Source organism: Gossypium arboreum, chromosome 7 (genome assembly GCF_025698485.1).
Source record: "Gossypium arboreum isolate Shixiya-1 chromosome 7, ASM2569848v2, whole genome shotgun sequence".
Lineage (NCBI taxonomy): Eukaryota > Viridiplantae > Streptophyta > Magnoliopsida > Malvales > Malvaceae > Gossypium > Gossypium arboreum.
This window is the reverse complement of record NC_069076.1, coordinates 4,616,675-4,628,736: the sequence shown is the minus strand read 5'-3', so window position 1 is coordinate 4,628,736 and position 12,062 is coordinate 4,616,675. Positions and strand designations below refer to the sequence as shown.

At 29.6% G+C, this 12,062-nt stretch overlaps 1 protein-coding gene across 2 annotated transcripts; it reads left to right on the top strand.

The window, feature by feature from the left end:
- Positions 1–811: 811 nt before the first annotated feature.
- LOC108482097 (uncharacterized) lies at positions 812–6,113 on the top strand. Of its 2 annotated transcripts, none has more exons than XM_017785209.2 (13): positions 812–1,056; positions 1,388–1,851; positions 2,051–2,117; positions 2,201–2,605; positions 3,027–3,157; positions 3,248–3,356; positions 3,443–3,588; positions 3,672–3,745; positions 3,832–3,949; positions 4,104–4,303; positions 4,418–5,466; positions 5,540–5,814; positions 5,999–6,113. In XM_017785209.2, exons 1-13 carry the CDS (start codon positions 1,048–1,050, stop codon positions 6,027–6,029), a joined length of 3,078 nt encoding a protein of 1,025 aa, XP_017640698.2. In that variant the 5' UTR covers positions 812–1,047; the 3' UTR covers positions 6,030–6,113. The 2 variants fall into 2 exon arrangements, with proteins under 2 accessions (XP_017640698.2, XP_017640692.2); XM_017785203.2 differs by having other exon boundaries at positions 1,385–1,851.
- The last annotated feature ends 5,949 nt before the right edge of the window (positions 6,114–12,062 follow it).

Sequence of the window (12,062 nt, the reverse complement as noted above, 5' to 3'; positions counted from 1 at the left end):
TTATAAATAATAATATTAAATTATTTAAATATTATTTAAATTAATTATGTTTACCTTTCCAACATTATGTCTAAAAATGATATTGTAACATTTTGCTATAAACTTTTACAATAATACCCCTACAAGTTTGTTGTTTATTGAAAATGACTAAATTGGAACCTCATGTGATGGTTAGATAGTTTGGTGGTTAAGGGTGTTCACCGTCTCATGTATAATTTGGATTCGAGTTGTGTTAGTTGTGTTTATTGTTCGAGTTTTACATTATTATTATGGTTTACCTTTTAAACGAGGATGATTTTCTTTTTGCTTAAATTTATTTTTTAAACCTAATATTTTCGTATAAATAATCATTGGACTTGAATAAATAACTCAACCTTTGAATAAGTTTAGTTTAACACAAATATATAAATTAATAATCTTATATAATTATTTAGTTTTCCAAAAAATTATATTATTATAGAACATGAATATCACTTCATACATCATGTAATTTACTTAAAATAACATTATAAAAACAAATTATTTTATTATTTTAAATATAATATTTAAAATACGTTTTACTTATTTTTTATCTCACACTATAGTATTTAATTTTACTGTCACTATTATTTTTACACTAATAGCAAATAAGCGTATTACCCATTTAAACCCATTCTAAATATATCACCTTACAATACACCAACAAATCACTAGAAAGAAATTCATATCACCACTTTTTACCACAAATTTTTACCAAACTTATGTAACCAAAAGTGGACTTCAAAAAACATATTTAAATACAAATAATTAATCCAATCCCAAATCCGTCCATATAAATATTAGCCTCCGTCCCCTTCTAACAAACGGTTTCATTTTCTTTTCTCTGTTCTATCAAACAAGAAAAAACAAAAAGCTTTTTTTTTTTCTTTCTATTTCTCACTGAATAATTTCTTTCTGCCTTGTTTGTCATTTTTACATGAAAATGAGCTTCGATTTAGTGTTGGTAATGGAAGCATTGCTGTGGAAACATATTCTGGAGCTCAAAATTTAAGTCTTCTTTCTTTGCTGATGGATTCGGTGCGCAAGCCCTCTCTTAGGCTTAATTTAATCGTAAAAACAAGCTTCGTTTCTTCGTTTTCATTAGCGTTTTCTTTTTCTTCTATTAAGAACAATGTCGAAAAGAAATTTCATTTGGAAAAAGAAAAGGATTATAGCTATTTCGCCGTTTTTCTTGAATTTTAACGAATATTTCACTTCTTTCTCTGCAAATTTTTTTGAAAGTTGAAGCTATTTTGTTGTTTGTTTAGCTAGGAAACGTCTTTGTTAAAAAAATTATTTTATTTTTCCTTCAATTTTCTGCTTTATTACTTTTTATTTTTATTTTTATCCTTTTTAATAATAATAGCAGGAAAAAGAAAATCGAAGAGTCGATGGTTTATCAAATGGAGACAATTTTCAAAATATAACGCCAATGCAAGCAGCGCTACTCAACAGCTTAGAAACCGTCCTTATCAACTCGGTCATACAAGACGACAGAACTCGCTTCTTAACTCACTCGCGTCAACTCGTCGACGACTTAGATGATGATCCCTTGAACCGAAGAAGCGTGGTATTGAAGCTTCTCCTTATCTGTTGTTACTTCGACGCTATCGAATGCGCCACGTCACTGTTTAACGGCGAAGTGGAAACCGATTTTCTCCCGTTGGTGAACGAAGTGGACACGACGACGGAAATGACGGCGTTGCAGGCGGCGGCGGAGGCTCACTCTGTGCGTTGTTTAGAGTTGCTGCTAAAGAAACGTGCCCGTACAGAGGTGAAGAGTAAAGATGGACGAAGTCTGCTTGCTCTGGAGATGGCTTTGTCTAGTAGCAGGTAAAAAAATGTCGTTTTCTGTTTATAAAGAGGCAAAAAGCTGTGGTGTTTTGAGGAAGACAGCGAAGTAATGGCCCTTTTTTGGAAATGTTGCTTTTTCTATTCTCGGTTCGTTTTATTTTTTATTTTTATAAATATTTTTTTTAATTGACAAGAATAATGAATTTCTTTTTTTTGGCTCTTTCCGTATTATTTTCAGGATGGATGTGATATGGAATCCGGATGATTACTCTGTTGAGGACTTGGTGGTTCTTCTTAGTGAAAAGGTTTCCTTAAAAAATGTTTGGTTCTCGAGAAAATTATTCTAACAAAAAAGACGAAGAAAAAAACTGAATATTTTGTTTGACAGGATTTGACTGCGGTGAAACTTTTGAGTGAAAGAACAAAAGCAATAGGCGAGGTGGCGTATTCAGCTGCCATGGGAGGCAAAATAGTAGCTTTAGCAGCGCTTCTCATCGTAGCGGCGGAGAAAGTTAATGACTACGTCGTAGTATTATGCGACGCTTATTCGGGTTCAAAGGAAAAAGATACCGTTTACCAGTGCGTGATCCGGGAAGCATTATCGTCAGGCCGCCGTGATAAGTCGCCGTCGGGAACAGTTAAAAAGAACTGTTTGTCCCCAACCAAAGTCGAACCCGATATGAAACGAAAGCTTTTGCTTTGCGAGATTGAGTTGCTTCAGCTGTTTGGAGCCGATTCTCATAACAGTGGTGGAGACAAGATGACGACTTCATCCTTAATCCTTGCTATCAAGGTAATTTTGGCGTTTAATCTACGTGGGATTAACAACATGCGGATACTAATTTGTTTATTATATCTACGAATTAAGAAAAAATAAAGAGACAGAATTATTTTAAATTTAGTTTTAAAATATCCTATTTAATTGATAAGATGACTAAAAAAGTCGACCAATCATATATACGAATCATTTGAATAAGGAAACTATGGGTAATTTGGTAAAAACCGGGGACAAGCAACATGGACCGTTTCGGGGCTTTAAAAAGACTGTATTCTTCAGTATTTCGTTCGCTTTCTTTGATTTCTTCTTTCTAACGAAATCTGATTTTTTTTCGAATTAATAGTCTGAAAAGATTCTTGAAAGGGAATAAATTTTGGTTGTAATCATTTCTGTCATTTTAAGTGTATTATTTTCTTCGTCATTCTTGTTATGATAGGCCCGAGATGAAGCTGTTATTGAGCTGCTTCTAAAGACCAACATGGACATAAATGATGCTGATTCTGAAGGAAACTCAGCCCTGCATTGGTCACTTAGAATGTCCTGGGGTTCATCTTCACAGCAACTTAAGTCTCTCTCTTTCTCTGTCTCCATACATGTTTCTTTTTTCCCTTTTCATATGATTGATGATTTGCTTCCTTCTTGATTTCTTGTTGCCAGAATCTTATGGCTCCTTTTGAAGCACGGTGCCCGAGTAAACCAAAAGGACAAACTAGAATTAACTTCATTTCACATTGCTGCTGCCAATGGGAATACACAGGCACTCCAGGTATAATTGCTTTAAAATTTAATCAACTGGTAACAAGCTTTAAAAGGATATTACCTTTGATATCATCCTTTCAATTGTTCTTATAGGTACTTCTACTAGAAGATCCAGATGGAATCCACTACAGAACTATAATGAAAGAAACCCCATTGTTTTTTGCTGTGAAGAATGATCATATTGAATGTGCTGAGCTTCTTCAGCGTTGGGGAGCAAGCAATGAAGTCCTCAACTTACGGTTCGAAACAAATAATACCCCTTTCTTTTAAAGTTTCATCTTTAACTTCAAAAGCTAACATCACTTGCCTTTGTGTTTGTCAGTAGAGAGAGGCCGATTGACCTGGCAAAGTCACAGGACATGCGTTTCATACTAAACAAAACTTATATTACTCTTAGTAAGTTGTTTTTATAGTCATAAAATTAAAGACATCAATATTAATTATTCCTACTTCATCCAATCTCATGATATTCTAATGTGCAGTGCATCGTAATTCCCCGGTTGAGCAGAAATATACTCCTCGTTTCCAAGGGGATGAAGTTATTTTTGATACATGTGAAACTCTTCTTACAATGGCAGATAAAGGAAGCTGTACTGAAAGGTGACCAAACTTTTCAATATCTTTAGACCATGAAAAATCCTACAAGTTTTCATCCGTGACATTGAACATACTGTCCTATTCTCTTCCTTTGTGTTGTTTGAATATGTTGGTGTTTTGTTTTGTTTCTTAATGCTCTACTGCCTGTGTTTTGTAGAACCAACACAAATGTAAAAACAGAGATCTGTAAGTACTTTGAATCTGGAGGATGTGTGAGAGGGTCTAAGTGCTTTTATGCTCATGGTAAAGAGGAGCTTCGACAGGCAAAACATGGAATGCATCTCGTTAATTCTCCTGCTGCAGAGAAACTGAAACGGAAAATTTTTGTAGGCGGCCTCCACCCTCTGTTGGATTCGGGTTAGAATTTTGTCAAAATTCTTTAGTTACATTTAGACTTGTATGCATTTTTGGTAATGTAATACTAGATTGGGAAGGATAAGTCATGGCTTTCTTTTCTTTTTGGTTGAGCAGAGTCATTGAGCAAGTTTTTCCAAGATGAATTTGGGTCTGTGGAAGATGCCCATGTTGTTAGTATTAAAACAGGTGATGAATTACAGTCTCGTGGCTTCGGCTTTGTTACTTTTAAGCACGAAAAGTCTGTTTCGAAGGCTGTTCAAGCACATTACGTAACTATGATGGGCAAGCAAGTTGAAATCAAAAGTGCAGTTGGGAGATGGGATGAGTCCTTGAAGCTATTGACTCAGCAACATCCAAAGGATCCGAATGACCAACATCAACCACCAGTCGAGTCATCCATTGAAAAGACTGTAGACGAGATGCCAAGAAGGAAGGCCTTGGAAGAGACTAAAGCTGATAAAATCTCATGGGTGAATAAATTACTCCATGGCCAACCGAAGGCGTATTCTGAATCTCAAGTTCTCACTAGCCCCATTGCTTCCAACCAAAATATTCCAGTATGGCTGAGAACTTTTAAGAAGTGGCTTCCCGGTTTCTTACAAGAGGTATCAAAAAAACCGAAGGAAGGCGAATACCCTCTGTCATCGTTAAAGGCGGATTTCAGGGCTGCATTCGGCTTAGAACTGGACCATGTTTCTCTTGGCTACACTAAGCTCAGTGATTTTATGAGATCTTTTCCTGATCTTTGTTGCATGAAGGTCATGCCAGTAGGAGGATGTGGATCTCCTAATCACATGGTGCTCATTCCTTCCCCTCCTAGGCCCGATTGGAAATCACTTCAGCCTCTCAATATGCACTGCTGCCAACCGTCTTGTACCGCACCACCTCATGAAAATACTGATACTGATCCTAGGAATGTCAAGCATCCTCCGGATCTTCTCTCGAATTCTTGCGAACATATTAGCATCAGCAGCAGCCAGGTTGATCCATCTAAAAACTCCAATTTTCTGCAATTCTTGAAGTCAGACAGAGGAGGAACTCAGTGTCGGGGGTTCAATGAGCGGAAACTTGGTCATACAGGGAGGCATTTGGTTCTTGAAGCCCTTCTAAGAAAACGGAACAATTCATCCATATTCTTTCTTCGCCAATTCGATTTCTATCACGTAAGTGTTGAACTAACTAACAAACACTTACATTGCACTACAATTAATAGCATCTCGGTTTTGATCTGTGCAGAATTACAAGGCAAGTGTTAAGCAAGGAAAATGCTTTTGGTGCAACCAATCAAAGTTGTTATGGGCAAACTTTCCATGTCAACACTTGTTGTGGTGCGGCGAATGTAAAACAGAAGCTGCACGAGCAGCTGGTGATTCCGATCATCGATGCGTCGTATGCGATGCAAAAGTACAAACATTCATCTTACCTACATTGGATAGATACCCTCAGTCATTACGTGGAAAGCCCCTCAAAACCGAGGGATTTCCTCCTTTCGATCCGTCTTGTATTCCAAAGTAAGTCTTCCTCAGAACCCCATCAATGCCCCTAACGCATGGTTTTTTTTTTTTTTTTTTTTTAGCAGCGTTGATATTTTGTACAAAACTCATATACTTATAGTGTTAAACTTTTGGGACTTCATATCCATACTTATTGGTGAAACTGATACTGACTTGTAAGTATGCTTTTTTTTTTTCTCAGAAATTTTGGCATCTCTTTCTGCTTGTCTTGAATTAAAGAATGAGATGGTCGTTGTTGGGATTATAAATTGACAAACTGATATCAATGCATCCAATTGTGGACTATCTTATTTGAATTTTTGTTATTATTTAAATATTCGTTTCTTATATCCATATGCAATACATAATTAGGCATACTTTTTAATTTTTAAAAAGTAATTTTAATTTTGTTAAAAATTGTTAGGAAAAACAAAAGACATTGCTTTAAAAAAATAAAATATCAAAAACATGTTGGAGGATTTATTATGAAATATTGAATATATTATATATTTTAAATATGTTGCTGGATTTATTATAAATTTTTAAAAATTAGCAAAAATATAAAATATAAGTAGATTGGAAAGATTTGTTCTAAAATATAATTTGCAAAATACCATTAAAAATTATATAAAAATGTAAGTAGATTGGAAAGATTTGTTATAAAATATAATTTGCAAAATATCATTAAAAATTATATAAAAATGACGAGAGCTATATGTTTTAAATTCCTCCTCTGCAAATGTTTTCTTCTTTTTCTTGTCACATGTCAAATTTTAATAGAGTGAAAACATCAAAATTCAAGAATTTTGTAATAATATATATATATATATATATATATATGATGTTAAATTTTAAAAATTAAAATGATAAATTTGAGACCTTGAATAAGTAAATTATCAAATCAAGTTTATCATACTAAATCATTTTTTCTCTCTCTTATTAACTTGAAATTTAGTCATAATTTCAACTAGATTTCAATTTGACGAGTTTGAATTTCTTACTTTGACTTGAATAAATTTATTCAACTTGACTTGACTCAATTTAAATTTTATTTCAATTGATTCGATTCGAAAAATATTCAAATCACATTAAAATATTAAAATAATACTTATCGACTCAATCAATTCAAAATTATTTCACTTGATTTGCTGCAATCCATTGGACATAATTAAAAAAAAAAAAATCCCAGATAAATGCTCACATTGACCGAGAAAATAAAATGAAAGAACCCAAATAATGGGTTGATAAGTAAAAGGTTTAAATACATATTTGACACTTAAGCTTCTCACTTTCTCTCATATCAGTACTTACGGTCTTTTTTCGTCTCAACTTGATATTCGAATTTGTTTTCCGTCTTTTATTTTGATACCATTTTGCAACACCATTAAATACATATTTGACCCTTAACTTATTACTTCTCTTCATTTTAATATTTATGAATTTTTTATCCTAATTTAGTACTCAAACTTTTTTCTATCCACAATTTTATCTGCGATAAAAAGGCTACCTTTGATTGGTTTTAGAGTATATTCAATTCAAAAATGTAAATCTACTTTCACTAATAGAATTATGAGAATGTAAAAGTATAAAGTGAAATGTTAAATATGTTACATTATTTTGTTTAGTTCATTTATCGTATTGTAAAATTTTGGCGTTTGGTTGATGGAATATAATATTAATAACAAATATTATTGTTATAAAATTTATTTTATGGACAAGTTTAATTCTTTTAATATTTTTAATCTCAATTTCTATGAAATTATGATAATTTTATTTTATTGTAATTTATATATTAATAAATAAATATATTGTTAAAATATCACAATTAATATATTAATAAATAAATCTTTAAAATCAATATAATAATTATAATTTTAAAGTAGAAACATTCTTTTTTTACTGTTAGAAAATATTTTTATTTTTAATTAAACTGAAATTTTATTTGAAAAATGATTAAAATAATAAAAGTAAAGAAAAATTAATAATTTGTATGGTATTTATAAGCAGCATGATCGCCACGCAATAAAAACATATTAAATATACAAAATTCCCAAAAATATTGAAATTCAAAGTAAAAATATTGATGTGATATAAAATTATTGAAAATATCTTTTAATATTTGTTTTTCATGTTTTTAAAATATTATAGATTTATATAACAAATTTTTATATATTATACATATAAATTTATATTTTGATTTATGTAAAATTTGACAAGTTGGTGAATGTGAGTCATGTTTCTTTAATTTTTCATATTATATCTTGTTTTTCATAGTTTATTATTATGATTTAATTTTGAGAATAATTTATCTGTTCATATCGTGTCTTAATCCATAATATATTTTTGCACAATTTATCATGGTGATTCAATTTTTTAAAATCGGTATTTATATCGTGTTCTAATTACTTTTTGATGTGTAAAGTAATATAAATTTATATAATTATTTAGAAATTAATAATTCATTTTAGTTAAAATTTGATGTATTATTATATTTGTTTTATGATATACTTTTAATTATTTAAAATTTTTGTTATATTTTACTTTTCATATTTTATCATGATAATTTTTATATTTCGCAGTTGTTAATCGAATTAAATTAGTATTTTTTATATTTTCGTATTTACTGAATTCATCAAACTATTAATAGTTTAAAACCAGCAAGTTTAAGACAATGTTGAGGAGCTTGGATTTCCACCAAGGGAGCATCACATAACTGTAATATTGTTTTAAGTCATGTCATGTACATCAAGACTAATTTGGATATATTTATAACTACAATTTGATTGAAATAAAAAGCCCTTGATATGTTATTTGAGTTTGAATATGTTTTCACATTTGATTTTGAGTTTCAATGGATGTAAGTTTTGTTTTATAATTTCTTAGGGCATATTGATATGTTTTGGAAGTATTTAGGCATGTTTTTAAGTATTTTTGAATTAATTTTTGGTTCCACAGGCTTAGGGTTCGGTCCCATAATTTAGGTATCGGCACTTGTGCAAACAAAATACAAAAATCTAGAGTAAAAGTGCCTAGGTGCCTGTACATAGTTCTACGTATCAGTACTTTGGGATTGGGTATCGACACTTAGTATTTTAGGTATTGATATGATTCTAAGAGATACCCATTGCACTATTTTGAGTATTTTGAACTCGTTGAGGCTCGATTTTGATCCCAAACACCTCCAACTGTTTATAAAACACTTCTAAATTATTTTAAACAAATTTCTAAACCCTCAAGATGATTTTATTTTAATTACACATTATTATTTAGACGTTTTTCAAAGTTAGTTTCTTTAAAATATTGATTAGTTCCTCAATTGTACTTTGACCTAACATGTTTACCAAACCATTTCCAAACCTTTAAAAAATTAATCAAATTGACTTTAACGTATAAGAACATGACATGGAGAAGTATTTTCACAAAAGAACGACACCTCTCATTCATATCATACATTGAGATGGGTGAGGGGTCTCAAGAGGTCCATTTTTTACCAAGATCAAGAGGTTTCACCATGATTATTGAAATCAGATCGGATCGACCAATCAAATTAATAATCGGTTGATATATCAATTCAAAGTAAAAAGAAAAAGCAATTAACCTGTAAACTTGCGTGAATCGTAGTTAAACCGCGAATTGTTGAACTGTTTTTTTTTTTCTTGAACCAAATATTTTAACCTAAACCATACAAGAAAACATCTTTTTCCCTAAATCACTTGAAGCTTTTGTGACACAATGTCTCTGCACTCAAGATAATGAGATCAAACTCAGCATCTTGAAAAAATTAGCACTTGTTTTCTTATCCTCTCTGCTAAAATTAGCACTTGAAAAAAACTTAAGAGAGAGAGGGAAAATGGGAAATTGAAACTGAGATGTATGAAAAGATTTTTCTTAAGTTTTCTTAATTTACTTTCTTTTTGTTATGGGCCTAAAATTCACGGGCTTCATTGTGATTTATAAACTCAAAGTCTGGTTCAACTTTTATTTGAAGGTTTTCTTTTTCTCTTTTAAAGTGTTTTTTTAATGATAATAATTATTTTATATTATTAAACAGTAAATTGATATAATAAAAAATCGATGGTCTAATCGGTTCAACCGCTAAATAGGTTATGAAAATAAGCCACTTAGTTTGACTTATAAATTGATATGTAGAACTTCATTTTAATTTCTTTTAATGAAGTCCTGCAAACACAAAATTAAAAAAATATTACAATAATTTGAATACGATATAAATATCTAAACTATATAGAATGTAATTAACTGAATTAATATCACAAGTAAAATCGATATCAATTTCATTAATAAAATTATATAATATTTTTAAATAATCATGTTTTTTCATTAATTATTTTTATATGAAATGTTTAAATAAAATAACTATAAAACAAGATTTTAAAATTGAAGATGAAGTTTAATTATAGTATTTTACCACTTTACTTATTGAATTTTTTCTTTTATTAAATATAACATACCATATAAAGAGGAGATATACACAAAAATTGAGGTTAGTATTCAATTGTTTCGATTGATTCGATTAATTTTTAAATTTAATTGAATATAAAATAATCGAATTCAACAATTAAAACGTCGTTAATCGATTTCATATTGGTTAATTCAGTGGCGGTTGGTTTAGGGATTAATCGAATTAATCAATTTAAATTTTTTAAATTTCATTTTGTCTATTGTACAATATTTAATTTTTTAATACAACAAGGCTTAAAATTTTATTTTGAAAGGTGAAAGTTGTAAATATTTGGGTTAATGAACTTAAGTTGGTTGGGTTTAGAGTACGTAAAAATTAAAAATGTTTGGACTAGTATTTATGGGTTGAGTTGAATAATTCCGCTTTAGATTTAGAATCAAACAGTTTAAATTATATTATTATAAATTAAAATAATAAATACAAATTAATAATTTTAATAATTAATAACCGATCACCTAAACCGAACTCGAAGTCGATTTAATTGAATTGTCGATTAAATCGATTATAACCGAATAATGCTGTCTCCAACGTAAAAATACAAAAATAAAATTTATATAATAGAAATAGAGACATAGACCACATACAGCAGGTGAGGCCCAACATCTTTTGGTAATTAATGGATTCATTTATTCTATAGGGGAAATTGGAAAGGAGTGAGTCAATGGTGGATTCAATGTTAAGCAATAGTAAAGTCCCAATTATGGTCGGTAGCCACATTAATAGGAACACATGCAACTGAATAATGTGCACATGGAACTCTTTAGATAAGGTTACACATGTAATTCCTCAGATATTTTTAAATTAATTTTTAAATTTTAAATTGTTATCAAATTTTAAAACATTTTAATTACATTTTTAAATTATAAATATTATATCAATAAGGTTTTTCCGCTTTTAAATTGTTAATTCAACCGTTAAATGAGATGTTAAATCTTATATAGCATAACCTAAAATGAATTTCTTTTAAAAAACAATGAATATGCATGTCTTAAAAATCTGGTTTTGAGGTTTTCTGTTTTACTTTATTTTAAAGAAAAATAAATACTGAATCTCTTTTTCTGTTTTATTTTATTTTAATTTTTACTTTTAAAAGTTGTACTACAATATATTATTTTTATTTTAATTTTAAATTATGTTAGGTATATGTCAAATAAAATTTATTATGTCATTTAATGATTAAATAAATATTTTAATAATGAAAAGATATGATTGATTATAACTTGATAATTTGAAAATGTTATTAAAAATATTTTGAAATTTAAAGATTAATTTAAAATAAAAAAACATATTTTAAAAATATCTATTGCAATTATCTCTTATGAATTTAAATATTATGATGTACATATAGATTAATTAAAAAAATATAATGTCCAGCACCATCTTACTTGGATTTGGCATTAATGTCTTGTATAGTCAACAAATTTTATATAGGTTGGGGCCATTGGGTCCATTTGTTCCATAACCTATCCTCAAACATAACCTATCACGTTTGGGGACAACTAGTTTGTAGGCCTAACAATATGTGGAACATTAATTGCCAAACTAGATTTTTTTTTCCATAATATTAATGAATTTTAAAAAATATATAATGAAAAATTGAAAAATCGAATTTAATTACTTTTTTAGAATTGGATAAAACCATTCGATTGGATCAAATAGATTGAAAAAAAAATTGATTAATTCGATTTTTTAAAAATCTTCTATGGTGGCATCAATTTTTTTTTTGGTTTATTTGTAATATGAAGATTTTAATGGTGGCTTCATCAACATTTGAATCATATTTAAG